This window comes from Psittacula echo, assembly GCF_963264785.1.
Source record: "Psittacula echo genome assembly, chromosome: 21".
Taxonomy (NCBI): domain Eukaryota; kingdom Metazoa; phylum Chordata; class Aves; order Psittaciformes; family Psittacidae; genus Psittacula; species Psittacula echo.
This window is the reverse complement of record NC_137757.1, coordinates 5,203,641-5,221,944: the sequence shown is the minus strand read 5'-3', so window position 1 is coordinate 5,221,944 and position 18,304 is coordinate 5,203,641. Positions and strand designations below refer to the sequence as shown.

At 47.5% G+C, this 18,304-nt stretch overlaps 1 protein-coding gene across 3 annotated transcripts in view; it reads left to right on the top strand.

The window, feature by feature from the left end:
• The window catches only part of ARID1A (AT-rich interaction domain 1A), a 57,366-nt gene that overhangs the window by 25,117 nt on the left and 13,945 nt on the right, over positions 1–18,304 (top strand). For all 3 annotated transcript variants that reach the window (XM_080632171.1, XM_080632170.1, XM_080632169.1), the window contains 4 exons: positions 15,068–15,308; positions 15,677–15,766; positions 16,453–16,620; positions 17,227–17,542. In XM_080632171.1, the coding sequence (XP_080488297.1) occupies positions 15,068–15,308; positions 15,677–15,766; positions 16,453–16,620; positions 17,227–17,542 (815 nt within the window). The remainder of the gene's footprint in view (positions 1–15,067; positions 15,309–15,676; positions 15,767–16,452; positions 16,621–17,226; positions 17,543–18,304) is intronic.

Here is an 18,304-nt window from a genome sequence, read left to right as displayed (position 1 = left end):
TCATTAGCTTCTGGCTTCCCACTGGAGATTAAATGTAATTTACGAAAGTAATGGATTTGAGAGTGAAGTTTAACCCTAAGTCCTCTGGTCTGTGTGTTCCAGCTAAAAGATTGTATTTTGGAGCTTTCTGTTGGCAGTGTCTGAAGTACCTGTTAGAGCAAACCCCGACCTTCAGGGGAAAAGTGTCTCACTTGTATGTTATGTTCCTTTTCCTTGGTGGCTAGCAGCCTGGTTCCTTTCCTGTGTCATTGAATCCTCATACTGTTGATTTAAGCGTCTTTGCTCCAATCTGACTGAACACTTGGGGGAAAAAGCAAGTTTATTAGTACCTGGAGTGAGGAAGATCAGTCACAGATAGCTCCTTCCTTCACAGATGGAAAATTATATCTTCTTTTGCATTCTGGATCTGCTTGCTGTATGTACAGTGAGCTTGGGTATGAGATGAGTGCCTAGTGTTCCTGTAGCTTTTTGGACCAGAATTAACTTTGGGTTCAAACTTCATCAAGAAAATAGAGAAGAGTTAAAAGTTTAGATCAGTTTGCACGTGTTGATCTCTGCCTCTGGCTTGGAGGTGAAGTTTTGAGCTGCTGTGTTCTGATTTACCTGGTTGCTTTCCTTGGAAGCAGTAGGAAGTGAGTGAGCTTTATCTCTTGTTTAGCCACTGGCTAAGTCAGGTTTCTATGTTGCAGCTGGGTCGGTGTGAGGAGAGTGAGCTGTGTATATAGCAAAGTTATTTTTGCTCTCAGCAATGAGAACAGCTTTGTTGGGAGCCCCTTGAAATAATTCCTTTGGATTATGGGTACAAATTGTCACCCAAAATACAAAGTGATTCTAGTTCTGACCACCTAATGGGAGTAGTTGTGGGTTGTTTCTTTTGCCTTTCTTTTCCCTTTTATTTTTTCCCCTTTTCTTTTTATCCTTTTGGACCCTTATTACAAAGATTTAATTTGTTCTGAGGCCTGGGGGAAAAAAAATCCTTTTAAATAGCATGTTTCTTTCCACTCTGCCTCTCCACAAGTTCTTCCATGTGACCCATCTCCTGGTAAAGAATGTAGGAAAAGTGAAGCCACTGAAGTAATTGAAGAAATTGCTGTAGCTGGGAACGGTGGGAAGTCCTGTTCAGTGGCATTGTTGATGGGGCCTTCCTGAATCCTACCAATCAGCGCCCTCTGACTCAGATTATAGGAATTAGTTGCTCTGCTTAGCAGAAGTGGCTCCTTCTCAGCACCAAGTGGGAGTTTGTTTTATACCTTGTGGTTAAAATGTATGTGGCCCCTTTCAAATGCTCCTTTTTCCCAAGCAGTTGGAGAAAAGATAGCCATCTCTGCTGTAAGTATGAAGGAATTGCATCCAGGTTTAAAGCATTATATGTCCACCAATTCCTCATCAGGTCCTTCAGAGATTTGTTGAAGGGTACAAAGAATGGGGCTGGCTTTTAGAATTGGCCAGCTCTGAAGCTCGCTTCTGTTTGGAACAGACTTTAACAGTCAGCTTGTTTTCCTGGCTGTATCACCAAGTAATTTGTACTTAAGAAATGAAGCAGCCTTCAGCTTACCCAACCCCAGTGTGGGTTTGGGCCTTCTCTTTTTTGGTAGGCAAAAGTTAAACAAGGGAGACCCCCTTGCAGAAGCTCACCCTTATTCTTGTATGTGCTTCCTAATTCCTTGTCTTCTTGTTAGGGTCTTTAGGACAAGAGCAGCATCCCTGTCGACTGGGAAATGCATCAGACCGTGATGCTGTGGACTGTTTTAAAGGGAGGGCCTCCCAGGTGTATGGAAGCCAATTCTTTTGTTTCAGTGATCAATCTCTTGCATGAAGTTTGGCCTGGGGATGCTTAGAAAGAAAAGAGCTACCTGGAAGGGTGCAATCAATTTCTTTTTATCTTCCTTATATTGCTCAGTCTGTCTGGTTTAGAAAGTTTTATCCTGCTCAGGAGGATTCCTAGATCCCTGTTTTGCCATTATGGATGACTTAGAGAAGCATAGTTAGTTTGTGGGCTTTTAATTTTTTGTGGAGTTTGGAGCCCATTCCCAAGCCTCACTGGGGGCTGTGGAATAGCTCACTGGGCACCTTGGAATGAGGGTAAATCCTGCCATGCATCATCTCAAATTAAACAGGGATCAGCTCCAGCAGGAAAAGGAGGTTGCAGCTTTTTAGGCTCTTGTGAAGTGTTAAATTTATGTGCCCAGTGCCTTTACACATTAATATTGGACATCATCATTAATGTTGGAGTTGTAAGCAATAAAGGGGGGAATATTTCTTTGGCTGATCCTATCAGTGTTGCGGTATGTGGTCATCTCCTGGATGGTGACATTGTCACGTTGTTCAACTCCAGGGGCTTTGTTAAAGTCCACCACATTGATTGTTTTCCAGATACCTTCCTGACAATGGTTTTTGTGTCACTAACCAGACTTTTCCCTGGTGGTGTCCCTGTATTCAGACTTTCTGACAGCTGAAGAGTGGAGTTACTGATTTCTCTAATGCTTTGTGTGTAAGTAGCAGAGTGTCTGGTATTCCATTTCTGCTTGGGGCATCTGCTGTTCTGGTTTAAGTGTTCCCTGATTTGTTATTCTCTTTCTGAAGATGATACTTGCTGTATTTTGGGGGTGAATGCTCCTGCTAACTTGAACTCACGGATGCCTTTTGAAGAGGAATGCATCCACATGAGTGTCCTGTCTGTTACTCTTTTTCTGTAGCAGGCTAGGTGAAGAACTTCTCTGAAGAGTTTGCTGCTTCCCTAGGGAATCTGTGTCAGGATTGCAGCTAAAGTAAACTTAGCTTGCAACTGGATATGGGAGAAATGTCGTCTTTTGTGTCTAGGTGTAATAGAGGAATAGTAATCCTTAGTATAAATCTGTTTCTCCCAGGAGATTCCCTGGTCCCTTCTTCTTAACAAAGGATTCTCCCTGGCAAGTCATATCCAGCTTATTCAGTGTCTTTTACCTTTGGAGGCTTGGATTCTGAGTCTGTAGGAGTCACGGATTTCCAGCTACTAATTGCCTTCTGCTTAGACATGGAAGGTGCTGGTAGCAAGTACAGGGGAAGCAAATAGGATACTGGGACATCCATTTGGGTTTGGATTGCAAATGAGTTCTTTTGCGAAGCTCTCTGGAGTTTGAGGCTTATTGGGAGGAATTTTGTGTCTCATTACGGAATATGCAACAGATTGTTGTCTTGCCCCAAACTCTCTGATGGGCTGCCTTGGAAGAGTTGAATGCAAGTTTCTGATGGCTTTGAGATGGAGGAGGAGTAGAGCATCCAGACAGTGGTTTTCACACTGGGCTGTTTATACCTTCCCAACCACAGAAGTTGGTATCTGTGGTGTTGGGACTTCCAGCTTGGCCCTAAAAGCCATTTATAGAGCAAAAGTGATTTGGTACTATTATGCATTGGTTTGTATTTGCTTTTCACTGGACCTTCTGGGATTTCTTCAGTGAACCTTTCCTATCAGTGGAAACCAAGACGTCTGTGAGAGGCATTGTTTCCAGCAGTGTTTCCATAGGAGAGGTTCTGCATGGGGTGGGAAGTGTGGCCAAACCAGGAGGGATAGAAACTGGCAAGGTTTTGGAGCTCAAACAGCAAAGCTCTGTTTGAGCTCCAATTGAGTTGCAGTGAATATGTCACGAAGCAAACTGGGGCAGGTTTCAGAGCTCCCAGCCCACAATGTCCTTGCTCTGTTTTGGTCAGGGTGTACTGCACAGCCTGAGGGAGAAACCCCTGCCCCTTTTCGTCTTGGTGCGGAGTGGGAGCCGTTTTAATCTTTGGATTTTGCATTATTGGAGACCAGTTTTGTTTGTTCAGCTGCGTCTCACTTGGGTTCGTCTCTCACTTTAGATCTGAGCAGTGCTTTGTCAGTGGCGGAAAGGAGTATAACCAACTGGAAACCAATTCCTGATCCTGTTCAGCTCTGGAATGCGCATCCTGGTCTTGGGTCTTTGCAGCATGGATTTAGCAAAATCAGGTTTTGTGCGGAAGGGAGCGGGATGAGGCTGCAGAGTTGAGGCTGGTGCAGAAAGACCCTGCAGTGAATATCCTCAGCAGTAGTGGGGGATTGTTTCCCCTATTTTAAGAGGTTTCTGAATGTGGGTGCTGGATGTTGTCACAGAAGCACCATTTGGATGTGTCATTCTTACCGAGTGGTTCATTTCAGCTTGTACTCTGGAGATGCTTCAAGTGGAATAAAGTTGAGCTGTGTCAGCTGCGTCCCCTGACCTGGAAATGATCACTGCAACAGGCTGAAATGCAGCACAGAACTGTCTCAGAGCTGCTATGGATGGGAAGGAAGGTGCAGCCCAAGAAGTGAACTCCTTGGGCTTAAAATTAATCATTTTGTCAATTCTTTGAGGGGAAAAGAACCTTTTCTAGATGGATCTGCTGGTCACTTCAAGCTCTTTTCTTTTTCCATATGGGACTTCCTGCTTCTGTTTGGTTTGTATTTGGCCTTTTGAGCTTGTCTTACTGCTTGTCTTAAGAGAGGGATTAGTGATGTGTGCATTTCCAAGCAGGATAGTTGCATGCTGTGGTGCTTGGACATCACAGCTGGATGTGTAGATAACCACAGGAGGACCTGGAGGTTTGCCCCTAGGAGCACAATACCTGAAACACTGGTACAAGAGAGCTCCGTGCATTCCAGTTTATGCTGATATGAAGGTTTCTGTCCCAAGTTATGATGATGCAGGGAGTTGAAACATATCTTTTTCCTGACCAGGGCTTCTCGGTGTGCGACTGTGGCACCGTTTCTGTGGGGTGTTTTGAGGAGGTGATGCCTTTAGTAAGAAACCTTTTTATTTTGCTAACAGTGGAGAGTGTGGAGCGCTGCCTCCAGAGCCACCCTCATCTTCCAGCCACTCCGGGGGCATGCCTCACTCTTCTGACCTGCTTCTCAGTGTTACCAAGCTATTTGTCCATGTGGCAATTCTCTCTCCTCCCACCCCTCTTCCTCCAGCTTGGAACTGAGCTAATCTGACCCCAGTGCTCAGGAGGAACCTCCCCATCCCGTGCTGCATCACCCAGGCTCTGGGCTGCGTGGAGCCCTCCACCCTCATAGCCAACAAACATCCCTGTAGAGCTGCTGCTTCACAGAGCTGCTGATGCAGCTTCGCAGGAGCCTGCGCTGGCAGTGGGTTGTGCTATGCTCGATGCCGGGCTCGTTTCCTGTTTCTATTCTGGTCGAGAGCAGCTCAGCTCTGCTTCCTGCCTGCACGCCTTGCACAGATTCCCCCTAACCCCCAGCCTTTCGTTTTCTCAGGAGCGATTTCAGTTACGGACCCCACTGAAAGAGGAGACGGTGAGCTCCGTGCGGAGGCAGGCGGCAGGGACAGCTCGCAGCTCACTCGGGAGAGGACGGTGTCTTGTTCTTCTAAACCCGGCCAGAGTGACTAGGCGGGTCAGTGTTTAAATAGGAAATTGCAGTAGGATGACCAGTTCTGGTCCTGGGTCCTGAACAATAGCCTGTGCTCTGTCGCAGGCATCCCCTGTGCTGCTGCAGCCTCAGCCTACAGGGCTGCTCCTTGCACCGTGACTGCTGAGGTGTGCGCTGCGCAGGGTGACCCCTCCGCTTTGAAATGTGCTCTCAAGCTCCTCATTGTTGTAGGGCAGGGAAATGAGTTTTTCACTTCCTTTTTGCTGCTGACTTGGTGTTATTGCAGACCCTTTAAAATGTGCGGAAGCCTCTTGTGAGTCTGATGTTGGACATCCTCATCCTCATCCCTTTGCACCAGAATTTAACCCTCCCGGAGGTCTTGCACCATGCAGGGGAGGGAGGGTCCCTGTTGGTGTGACCTTCCTCTGCTGCATGGAGTAGTTGCAGGGATAAATGAAGGTGTTTCACTCTGGCTGACAGCTCTACATGCGTTTTAAACCCTGCCACACCTGAGCTTTCACTTTACAGGTATCATTTTCCTGTTAATGTCCTTCTGGCGTGCTGGATTGACTTGTCTTGGAGATGTGCACATCATAAATGCCGTGGAGAAAACTCTTTCCACATGGTGCTCGAATGTGGGGCATGGCAAGGGCCAAGGGCTTGGTCTGCCCTGCTCCCTTCCTGCAGCCATGCTGCTCACATGGGCTTGTGCCCACCCCTCTTGGGGACAGGGCTGGTGCTGCGCTGTGATTTAAAATGAGGTCCTGGGACGTGGAGGAGGAGTTGTGCGTTTGGGTTTTGGTTTTGAATTAGGTCTTACCCAGGGAAACAGAATCCTCTGTTTAAGGAAAAAAAGAAGAGAAAATGAATTTCCTGAAGTGCCAACAAGTGACATCTCTAGGAATGGAGTGCTCTGGCACCCTGACCCCAGGGTAGCACCGAGCGTACGTCAGCGTCTGGCCTGGGCCAGGTTTCCATGGTTATGTTACCTCTTCCATGCACGCTCGCTGCTCTGAGCCAGGCCAAGAGCCGAATTTCCTTGATTCTTTCCAAATGTGTCTCCAGTCTCCCTGTCCCATCCAGGCCAGCAGTACCTGGGCTCGGGTCTGGTATTGCGGACAGGCATTGGGCTGGAAGAGGCTGTGTCTGGGGGCTCATGTAGCCCCTTGTGCCGCTCCATCGCTGCCTCCCCAGAGTAACAATGAACTTTGGGACTTTGAGCTGTCTCTTGAGCAGCTTCCTCTGGCAAGAGGACAAGCTGGATGCATGAGGCTTGCAAATATCTGATACCTTAGAAATCTTCCCTCCTAAAATCTTCCTTCCTTCTGCTTTTTTAGCAATTGATTCTGACACGTGTAATTGTTCCGAATAATAAAACCTGAGTGGTCTTAAAATGCAAAATATCGCCCTGAAGAGGAGCCTTTTTAATATTTGAACTATTTCAGACTCCTGCCTTTGCTGCATTTCTTTGCCCACCCTAACTCGTGTGGTTGGCATGGTGGCATAATCACATGCTGAGATGACTAAATGCTTTGGAGTCTAAATTGAACACATTGGAGACTGGAAAGCGCCTTCCAGAGGAAGCACTGCTGGAGAATTGGAATATCCTTATGGCTGGCAATAGGAGGGTAGCTTCCTGCCTCTGACGTGATTTAGCGTTTTATATGATCTGGGGTTTGTCTTCACGCTGAAGGAGAATACTTAAAAACCTCTGCCAGACAAACTAAAGCTCTTTAAACAAAAGGGTTGCAGTTTCTCATCTGAGACCCACACTGGTTTCTCAGCCTTTTTCGTTGATAGGATCGCCTTATAGGTCTCACTCCCCCTGCATCCCCAGCACCCTCAGTGTTGCTGAGGGCATCTGCTGCTGCTCATTGTGCTTCTTTCCATGCGTATGAGGGTGCTGAGGCGCTGGCACGGGGTGCCCAGAGAAGCTGTGGCTGCCCCATCCCTGGCAGTGTTCAAGGCCAGGTTGGACACAGGGGCTTGGAGCAAGCTGCTCCAGTGGAAGGGGTCCCTGCCCGTGGCAGGGGTTGGAGCTGGAGGAGCTTTAAGGTCCCTTCAACCCAAACCAGGCTGGGATTGTTTCCTGCAGCTTGTTCTAGGGTCGTTGTTAAATGTTGAAGCTGGAGGTTTCATCTTTTTTGTGGCAAAGTTGCTGTGGCAACTTCTGTGTTAGCTGAAGTGACACTGCTCTGTCAATCAAAACTTGAGCATTTACCACTGCTGCTTTGAACAGTTCATGGTGCATCAATGTCTAGATAGACCTGGCAGTGCTTTCTAGAAGCTGAGCAGTTTTCAAAGGGTTAAATCGGAAACCCTTCTGGAGAGTTTTGCTGCTGCATTTCCCAGGGTAAGAGCTCAGCACTGGAATGGGAATGCTGGCCTTCCACAGGGTAAGTTTTCCCTTCAGCGACATCTTGTTTTGTGGATGAATCATGTTGCCTCTTCTGTACTTTGTGCTGCAACCTCAGCTTTTGAAGCTCTCCTCTCCAAAGACCGAGAATAAGGCGGTTGTTAGTGTGCTGGGGGTTTGGAGGGGGAGGGAAGCCCCTTTGACATGTGTGTGTCCCTCGTTCCATTTAATGCTGTTTGGAGGGGAAGCAAAGGAAGGGGGCACAGGGTAGGAGCAGTAGATGTGATTAAAGCTCCTGCCGAGTAGATCTGTGGGAGTGGAGTATCGACCTCTGCAAAATCAATGGCTGCTGCGGTAGCAGCGCTGGCTGTTCTGCAAGGGCTCCCATTGCAGGAATGTAGTAAAGCCAGCAGCGCTTCCTGTATCTGGTGTCCTCCTCTTCTGATTTTGTCCCTGCTTTCTGCCAGCCAGCCGGGCTTACCTGGATTTACTGAGCTGGGTTAGAATGGCAGCTGGTTTTGTGCAATGGGAGTACAATTTCTTGTGTGCCTCTGAGCCCCTCCTCCTGACAGCCTCCTTGCCGAATGCTCTTTTCCCTGCAGTGCAGCTACAGCCAGCAGCTTCTACCAGTTCATCTAAAGCCAGCCTGGAAGAATGAGCTTTTCAGCTTCTTTTTCAGCAAGGAAACGGGACGAATCTCTCCTGCGTGTTCTAGTCCCCATCTTGGGTTTGTAATTGTCAGCACTGATGGCCTGAGAAGAGCTTAAACCTCTCCTAAGGGAAGAGGATATGGGCTCTAGCTAGCAGAGCCTGAAGCCTTGATTGTGTTGCCTTCCTGGTGTTTTAGTGGGTAGGTGGTTTCTTCCTTGAAGTAGTAAAAGTCTAGCACTTATTTCCTTTACCTAAGGACTGCTTGGGTGAGAAGTGGCATTTAATAGGACTCAAAGGTCCCATTGCCTGCTTAGTTTTGTAACCAGGATCTTTGGTTCCAACCGAGTTTGCCACAGAACCTGCCAACTGACTACAGCTTGTGGATGCTTCCATGTGATCCTTGCTAAGAGCAGAGGTTGAGCTTCCAGGGCATATCTGAGGGGCAAACCCCAGTGATTTCATTGCATAATTAAATCCCTTTGTTCCCTCTGGTTGCTGATGAGGTCCCATTTTGAAGGGTGATAGAAGAGGCAAGGCCATGAGTTTAAAAGCTTTCCTAAAACATGGAAGTGTACTGTGCAGCCCACGCTAGCGTGGCAGTGGTCTTTCTTTTGGGTATTCCCTGTTTCTTATGCCTGGAGAAAGTCATCTTTCCCTGTTAAGCTAAACAAAACCCCACTTTTCAGTGCCTAAGACCTATATGGCATTGGAGGAGAGCTGTATGTGATCAAAGGGACACCAGCCTGTATTGCTAGGCTTTGGTTATGTTGGATTAGTCTTCAGTCATCTCAGGTAGCTGGAGCACGTGGATGAACGTGCTTCCCACACGTGTGAACACACAAAATCATTAACAGGTAAAATGGCAGCTTCAAAAGGTGTAATTTTGGTTTCTACCCCACTCTGCCCAAAGTCTAACAGGGAATGGGATGTTAACAAACAGCATCTTCCACTTCACTCTCAATTCCAGCAATGTTCTTCTACATGCGGGGAGAGGTTTTATTGGAGAGACATCTTGCACGATTCCTTCTTCATCCCCTTTGCCTCTTGTCCAGCCCATCTGTACACAAAGAATGATGATCATCTAGAAGGTGTTTTTGGTGCTGCAAAGATGGACTTCTTCTCTTCTGCACAATCACTGATGGTAGAACAGCAGAGCGAGGCGAGTGGTGGTCTTCCCTTTAACAGGTTGTGTATTTTTTGGATAGGACAGGACTTGGACATGTGCTTTGCCTTTGGAGCAGTTCACTTTCATGGTGATGGCAAATGGTTGCATTCCCACCCAGGGGGTTCAGTGAGCCGAGAGCTGGTGCTCCGTGGGTTTCCTGGTTGTGGCCGTGTGTGCTGATGGATTTTGTCAGGATTCTAGAGCATGGCAGCTGACACTGAGCTGGTGATGGTGGAGGGCTTGCAGGAGTGTGGGCCTCTTCCAGCGTGCCTCCGTTCTCTTTGATTTGTCAGCAAGAAAAGCTTTGGAGACAGCAGGTTATAACTCTCTCTAGATGAAGAGCATTAACTGGATTTCTACTGCAACTGAACTTGTGTTCCCCAGCTCCAGCTTCTGGTTTCTGCTGGGGCAGCAATGTGGCTGAGGCATGCAGTGCGTAGGAAGAACGGCTGCAGAGCCCCCCCCAGACCCTTCCATCGCATCTGTGGAAATCTCAAGTCAGCTTTGCAAGGTGTTTCCTGTGAGTCTGGTGTAACTGGAGCATGGTGGGGTCTCCAGGCCACTTGTGTTGTGAGATAGTGTGCTTTGTGAAGCACAGGATGCAAGATTGAGTTGTCTGCAGGGTAGAAGGAGGAGTCTATCCATCTTCCCGAAATAGCAGGGAGATCCTGGCTTGCCAGTCAGCTGTGTAATTCTTGTGATAGAGAGGGATGAAGTATTTTGGGTGTGGAAATAAAGGGGAAAGAAAGGACAAGCTTGTGATTTTTAAGTGTTGATGGTTCTTGAATGAGTGGAAAGGAAGTGCAGGGAAAAAGAATTTGTAAGAGAAAGTGAGGATTTCAATTAGTCAGAAGCAGTGAAGAGGCTTTTTCCCTTTCAGAAAGAATTGAGGAATAAATTTAGTCATTGTTCTCCTGTCTTGCTTGTAAGCATCTTTATGGAAGCAACTGGCCTTAGAGAATTTACAGGCTCCACCACATGCTCGTCTCCAGATCATAATTTCCTTGAGTGCTATCTAGTGATCTGATCGTGCCTACAACCATCACAGCCTGTCTGCACTCCTTCCCTCTTCCTCACACTTGCCATGTGCACTCAGGGTGGGGATGGGCAGGGGAGCAGTAGAGGAAGGCTGCAGTCCCCAGTGAGGAGATCAGTTTGCTTTCTGGTCAGTCTTCCTGCTCTTCCACGTCAGTGGGATGGGCCGGAGCGGAGCCTTCCATCTCTTCTCCTCTGAGGTTTTGTTACCTTGATCTGAGGTTTTTCTTGTTGTTTCATCTCTGTGTTTGTTTAACAAATGAGCTTGTATCAGATAGTGAAATGGTGGTTCCTCTTTTCATAGAAAAGAAGCCTTGCTGTTTCCAGCGCACACTAACCAGGTCCCTTGTGTTGGTCATGCCAGGACTTGCAACCCTTTCCCTGAGATAGATGAACTCCCCTGCCCTCTCCTTTGGGTACCAGATTGTGTGATTTCAGGCATGGTTTTGTTGTGGTGTGAAAAGAAGGTGTTAGCTGCTGAGGCCTTGTTTGTCAGCAGTACTGACAAACCCATGCTGGCATCAGTGAGGGTTGGGCAACCAATCGCAGCTGGAACAGTTATCGTTCCAGGGTCCCCGTGGGCTTCCGCTATCAGGTCACATCCCAAAATAACACTGGGCAGTATTTCAAGTGAAGAAACTCAGGCTTTGGGGCTGCAGCCAGCCTGGAGTGTGAGATTCTGTGTGAAATAGTTGGAATCCCTCCAGCGTTTTTGATCTGCATGGCAGATGAGCAATAAAACGCATAAAAACCACATTGGAAACACGTGAGGAAATTCTCCAGACCCTGACGTTTCCTTCGAGTTGGCAGAGTTACTGCTGTGGAGCTTCACCTCCTGGCTCGGCTCGATTGGCTGCACTCGTGGGAGGAGGGAAGAGGAGAAGCCCTTCTCCTGGTGCTGCTGCGTCTTCCCAGGTCTCCTGATGCGCTGTGGGAGGCAAATAAAACCTCGCTGGCCCTCTCCTCTTGGGCTTGATCCAGACCCCCCTGACAGCAGCAGGTCTCTATTATTTCAGTGAGCTTTCGAGAGGGTTTTAAAGGCTTCTCTGCTGCAGCTCTCCTTGAAACAGCCCGGGGAGTGATTTCTTTCCCCCCCTAGTTTGTGGTGCACTTGAGTAAATGGGATATCAGCTGCAGGGTGTCCTTTAGGTGCAGTTAAAAACCCCACCACTGCTCTCTGCCTTGATGGTTGGCATCCTGAGAAAATAACCTGAGAGGTGGGAAGCTGCTCCTTCCTGACGAGCCGCTCGCGCTTGGGCATTCCGGTCCCCGCTCCTCAGCTTCCCCTTGCACGAGTGTCTCTTCTGAGAAACCTGGTCCTGCTGAATCGCGCTCTCATCAGCTGCTGCTGTGCTGGCAGTGGGAAATCACTTTATTGCTGGAATTCCTGAAGCTCGCACATCTTTAGAGGTGGAAGTCGCTTTAGGAGTGAGTTGATTTTTATGGCCCTGTTTCAGTTCGTAGCCTAACATCCAAGAAAGGTTGACGTGTCATTCCCTGGGAACTTAAACCGATGATCTGAGAGTCTGACCCACAGCCTTGTAGCTAAAGGCCTGCGTTTCCTCTATGTGAGGTGCGTGGTGGTATGCTAGCAATGCAGGGGGGCCCTCGCTGCCATGTCTACAGCAACCCTCTGTTAACCTGCTTGATTAAAACTGAATGGTTTTAAATGACTTGCAGTACTTGGGTTAAGCTTTGATGCAAGGTTGAAGACATCAGCTTGGAAGGTTGTTATCTGGTTACTCAGGGGTTAAATTTCAAGCAGTTTTTAACATTGCTTCATTTTATGTCTTGCAGATCTTTTCCTGCCTGGCATTGCCAAGTTGTATCCTCTTGGTCTGCCTGGTTCCTGTGGGAATATTGCTCACACCATGTAGCAGGCAGTGACCTCCTCCGATCCTGGAGGCAAACCTTTTGCCTTTAGGAGATGCTTGTCTGTCACTTACATTCCTGATAGAGGGAAGCTTCCACATCGCACCGTGCCCACTTGCTCTGTGTCTGTCCTCTCACACCAGGAGTTTGTCTCACGTGTACATTTCTAATGTGGTTTTTCCTCCAAGCCTTAAAGTCTCTCATCTAAGTAGCTACAGCCTCTGCCCCTCTGGTGTGAAGGTTTAACTGCTCTGAAATGCTGCATCCCTGTAAGCTCATAGTGGTAGGGATTTTAAAGCTGCTGCAAAGAGGTTTGGCCTCCAACTTCATTTTGATGGTGATGAAAACAGTATCTGGATGCATTTGGTGATTCAGACTGAAAGTACCTTAATGTGTTGTCCTGGTTTGGCCTGTGATAGGGTTAATTTTCTTCATAGTAACTATTGAAGGGAAATCCATCCAAGGTTAGGTTGGACTCAGTTGGCTTCTGGACATTCTGGTCCCTTCATTGACTTAGAATGGGGATCTAGGTGTGTGTCTTACACCAGTGGCTGAAGTTAGATGCTGTGAGTCTCAGGGAGAGGAGTGGTTTTTCCTTGATTGTGTTGGTTGATGCTTTTTTAATGGAAGATGTTGGCAATGCTCTCTCTCCAACTCCCACTTCAGATGGTTTCTGCAGTTGGAATGTGGAGTTTGTCAGAGTTGTCCATGGGAAAAATCTAAGTAGCTGCATAAAGGAGCAATGCTGTTGATGTTACAGTAGGAAGGTAGTGAAAACTGCAAGAGATCTTCAACACTGTTTTGGGGCTTTTTCTGCAGTTTTTTGGCTTTCATTGGAAATAAAGCAAAACTTTTCTTTCCTCAGGAAGATAATACTTCAGCAGTAAGCAAATAGACCTCTGAGACTTGTGCTTGAAGTGATCTCTCAAAGAGGAGCAGTAATGGAAGGGGAGGAAGGACATGCTATGCACTAAGCATCCCACCAAGTAACTGGTGTTTTCAGCTCAAATGTACCATTTTTCAGCATTTGGCTGAAGCATTTTGATCGAATTCCACTGTTAAAATAGGCAAGATTGCCCTGTGCAGCAGGCAGCTGAACGTGGAGCAGCTGATGCCTGGCTCTCCCCTTTGTCCTGAATGTCACTGTCTGTCCAACAAGTGTGATGAGGTGGTTGGATATCTCCCCAATGGTTCTTTATTCTTCTGTAACTTCAGTTTTCCGCTTGCTAGGATGTGGTAACGTGCTGTTCTCCAGCTTAGGTGATGGGATGTGCTGTCAGAGCCTCTTCACACATCACCTGGCAGACTGGTGCTGTGGAGCGATAGGCCTCTTGCTTCTCAAGGCTGATAAGTTTGCAGTATCTTGTGTCTGAGGTCCTTCCCCACTGCACAGGGTTGGGAACATGTTACCCAGGCTGCTGCTAAACCAGACTTCATCCAGTCAGCGTAAATGGGACCAGGGTGTCCAGGTTATTTATCAGTTGGCTCAGCCTTTCTACATGGTGTTTTAAATGAGGTTGGCTGTGTTCAGGCTGGTCAGCTGAGTTCTGTGCTGAGGGAGTTGAGCTGAAATGCCCTGAGGGCTCAGTCCTGAACACTTCTGATACAGGGCTGATTGCTTGGAAAGACTTGCAAAGGGCAGGTGAAGTCTTGGTAAGCTTTGGTCTTCTCTTGCTGTGATCCTTTGAATCCCTGGCAGGGATTTTGTCTAATCACTGGAATAGTTGTAATTCCCAGCTTTTTGTTCAGATGTGCCACCACTTACTCTGTCTTGGACTGTTACTCCTTTACTCCAGGCCAAGCTGGATGCACCACATTATCAAACAGCTTGTACAACTGTGTGTGTTGGATCTGCACATCACCTTCTTGGATGTATCCCCATTTTCCACACTAGCCAGCCGACTTCTGGTGCCATCGCTTTGCAGTCGCTGCTGTGGCAACCGGAGTTTCAGCTTCCTTAGGCTTTCTGTGCTTTTCTTCTCCAGGGTGGATACGTGCAGTAGGAAGGGTGTTTTCTAGCCTTGCCTTCAAGAAAAGCTGAACTTTAACAGGCTGATACCATAACTGCTCATTTCTGCCATCTCCGAGGAAAGGGAAGTGGGAACCCTGAAGAGTATTTTATGGTTTTCTTTTAAATCTCTGTTTAGTTTGGTTTTATCCATCTCCAGTGAGTAGTTTCCCAGCTCGTATGAGGTTTATGAATTAATTATGGCAAGGCAGGAGTTTTCTGTCGTTCAGAGGCTGAGCCATGTTTCTCTTCCAAGCCGTGATCACGTGGACTCTTCCCTGTATTTGCAGTTTTACCTGGATTGCTGATGCCATTCTTTCATTTCTCACCTCTAAGCTGAATTAAAAGAAGCAAGAAGGAGAATTAACAAGTCATTTAGCCCATCAGCAAGCACACCAGCAAGGGAACTCTTGGATTCAGAGATAGGCAGCAGGATAAGGCACACTTGGCAGTTACTTCAGTCTGCAGCAGCCTTCGGTACTGACAATAACATGAACAGAGTTCATTGATTTCTATTTGTAGTATGCCTAAGGGAGAAATACACTCTTTCTTAGTGGTAGGTGAGAGAACAGTCCCATGTCTCTATTTTTGCCTGATGTGTTTCTCTGTGTATTGCAGGACCTGTCTGGTTCAATAGATGATCTACCCATGGGTACAGAAGGAGCCCTGAGTCCTGGAGTAAGCACATCAGGGATTTCCAGCAGTCAAGGAGAGCAGAGTAACCCAGCTCAGTCTCCTTTCTCTCCACATACCTCTCCTCACCTGCCAGGCATCAGAGGACCCTCCCCATCCCCAGTTGGCTCTCCAGCTAGCGTTGCTCAGTCCCGCTCTGGTCCACTTTCACCTGCTGCAGTACCAGGTAATGCTGCTTGGCACGTGTTGATCTTCTGGTGGGGCTGCCTCGTGCAGCTGGAGAGTGAATTAAAGTGGTCAGTGGGGAGGAATTGGCCAGTGTCAGTGCTGTGTGGTTATTGAGGTCCTGTGAGCTTGTTTGTTTACTTTAAATGTCTGTAACTTTGAAAGGATATAATAAAGCGGGTGGGATGGCTGGTAAACCAGCAGTGTTGTTTTGCTGGCTTAGTGTGCCTGGTCTTGCTCTGCTTTTCCTTCACTGTGGCCAACACAGCCTTCTCCTGAAGTTGTTTGTAGTTCTGGTGTTTGCTCTTGCATCCTGGGCTTTGTGGCGTGCAGGGTTTGTGATTAACCACTCTCCTTTTTGTGGTGTAGGCAATCAGATGCCACCCCGACCGCCCAGTGGCCAGTCGGACAGTATCATGCATCCTTCCATGAACCAGTCAAGCATAGCGCAAGACCGAGGTGTGTGGCAGGAGTTAAAAGATCTAATTGTAATCAAGCTAGATGTGTAACTAAAAATCACCTGGCCTGATGACATGGGTTCTGTGGCGAGACAGCATGTAAAAGATGCCCTGGGTTTATAAGCTGCAAGTGGTTAAGCATTTTGCTGTAAATTCAGCTGTTGCTGGTGGTTTGGCCTCTTAATGTCCCCTCCGAGCTCATACTTTGGCTTGTGAGATGTTTTTTCTGGCTCTTTACACTCTTTTCTGTGGATGTTGCTTGTTCAATGTCCGTGACCTTAAGCTTCAAAATGAGGGGTGCTCACAAAAACATTGTGTGCCTTTTGCCCTAAGAGAATAGGGTTAGTATAGGGGGAAGTGCATGTAAAATTCCACCTCGTGTGGCTGAAGGTATATAGCTGTCACCCTGAGAAAACAAGCAGACAAAACCCAACAGCAAGCCGTTAGGATTTGCAGTCCTGTCTACTCCTGTGACACTAAGGGTTTTCTTCTGGTTAAAACAGGAAATTGGATCTGTTATCTTCACAGATAACACTGGCTCCCTAATAGCAACCACTGTAAGATGTGTCCAGGCGGGTGGTGCTCATAGGATTTTGTTATTGGGTCTCTTACCTCAGAGCATGTGTGTCCAGTGGCACCCCTGGATACTTTACACTAATGAGTGTCTCCTCCCTCACTGCTGACCAGGTTACATGCAGAGGAATCCTCAGATGCCCCAGTACAGCTCACCCCAGCCCGGCTCAGCCTTATCTCCCCGTCAGTCCTCTGGAGGACAGATGCATGCTGGAATGGGGCCATACCAGCAGAACTCCATGGGAAGCTACGGACCCCAGGGTGGGCAGTACGGACCTCAAGGTGAGGCACTATCAGCTGCTCAAGGTGGGAACTGAGCTCAGCAATCTCTATTGTAACATCTTGTCTTTGAGAAACTGCTTTTCTTTGTCCCCCCTTCATGTGTGGGTCATACAAACCAGTGTGCTCCTTATGAAATGGAAGGAACTGTGCTTTGTTCGTACTGAGGCTGATGAAACAAACGTGTTGCTAGTTGTACTTCTAAATGTAGGCTCCTTCTTCCTTGTTTAAAAAGATGTAGGCCCTGCAGCCAGTGTAACGCAGAAGAAGAGCCAGTTTTCTTTGGAGAGGAAGAAGATTGAGTGTTGTATGTTTTGGAAAGGGTTAAGTGAGGTTTTTTGACATCCTGTCCTGGACTGTTTGGCTCACTTGGCTCGGTTGAGGTTTGGGAGAGTTTCAGGCAGCTTTTGAATCGATGTTGTTACTTGGCTATGTCAAAACACATTTTATGTGGCTTATATCCAAGTACTTTGACTTTTTGTTGAGGTGTTAACACTCCCCCTCATTTCTGTTAGTGATCTTTAAATATTTGCTGATAGAAGATTTTTATGGTGATTCATTAACTGGTTGAATGATGTTGTCTTCCCCTCTTCTTTTTTATCTCCTTAGGAGGTTATCCCAGGCAGCCAAACTACAATGCTATGTCCAATGCCAACTACCCCAGTCCAGGAATGGGAGCAAGCATGAACCCCATGGGAGCAGGGAGCCAGATGCATGGGCAGACTGGTGTGCCACCATACAGTGGGCTTCCTCCAGGGAGGATGAGCCATGCGACCATGGGGAACAGACCTTATGGACCCAACATGGCCAATATGCCACCTCAGGTGGGGACAGGGATGTGCCCCCCACCAGGAGGCATGAATCGCAAAGCACAAGAAGCGGCTGCTGCCGCCATGCACGCTGCTGCCAACTCCATCCAGAACAGGTAGGGAATGACATTCCGCCGGTCGCTGTTAAAAGTCCCTTTCCCTACAGCAGAGCTTGGTGTCAAAGCTGTAGATGGAATAACCCAAGCTTGGGGTAATGCTGAACATACACTTCCTCAAAGGTTTGCCCTTCTTGGAGACTTCTTCATTAATGTTCAGTGCAGAGAAAGGGAAGAGCTTAAAGCTTGGACAAGCAGTGTGTTGGAGTGCATCATTAATGACATTTTCAGGGAATTTTTACTATTCATAGGTGAAATCTAACTCAGAGATCCCTTCAGTTGTTTTTGCTTTCTGGTCATCTTTGTTAGATGAGTGACCTAAAAGACACTGCGTGTATGGTAGAGCCTGTAAATCTAGCAGCCAGCCATGCAGCTCCATTTGAACCAGGGCATTCCTTGGCCAGTGTAATGAGCTCCTTCCTCTTACAACTTTGATGAGCAGCTGGGGAAAGGGGGCTGGAATTCAGCACTGAACTTTGCAACTGTTTTCTGTGGCTTTTTTTGTTTCATTATGTTTTAATTGCACATTTCAGAGGTGGTGTGTGTGGCTTATCAGAATGCCACCAGAGCCATGACCTTGCTTATAAATTAGGTGCCCCCAGTAAAGCTGTTGGGTGTATTTGTTATCTGACTGGGCATTGTCCTCTTTATCCTGACTTTAAGGGCTGCTTCTGCAATCTGCTGTCTGATGTTATCCATGACTGCCAAGAGGTCAAGTTCCCAAATGCCAATAAAGGCATCAAAGTCTGTCCCTTCAAGTAG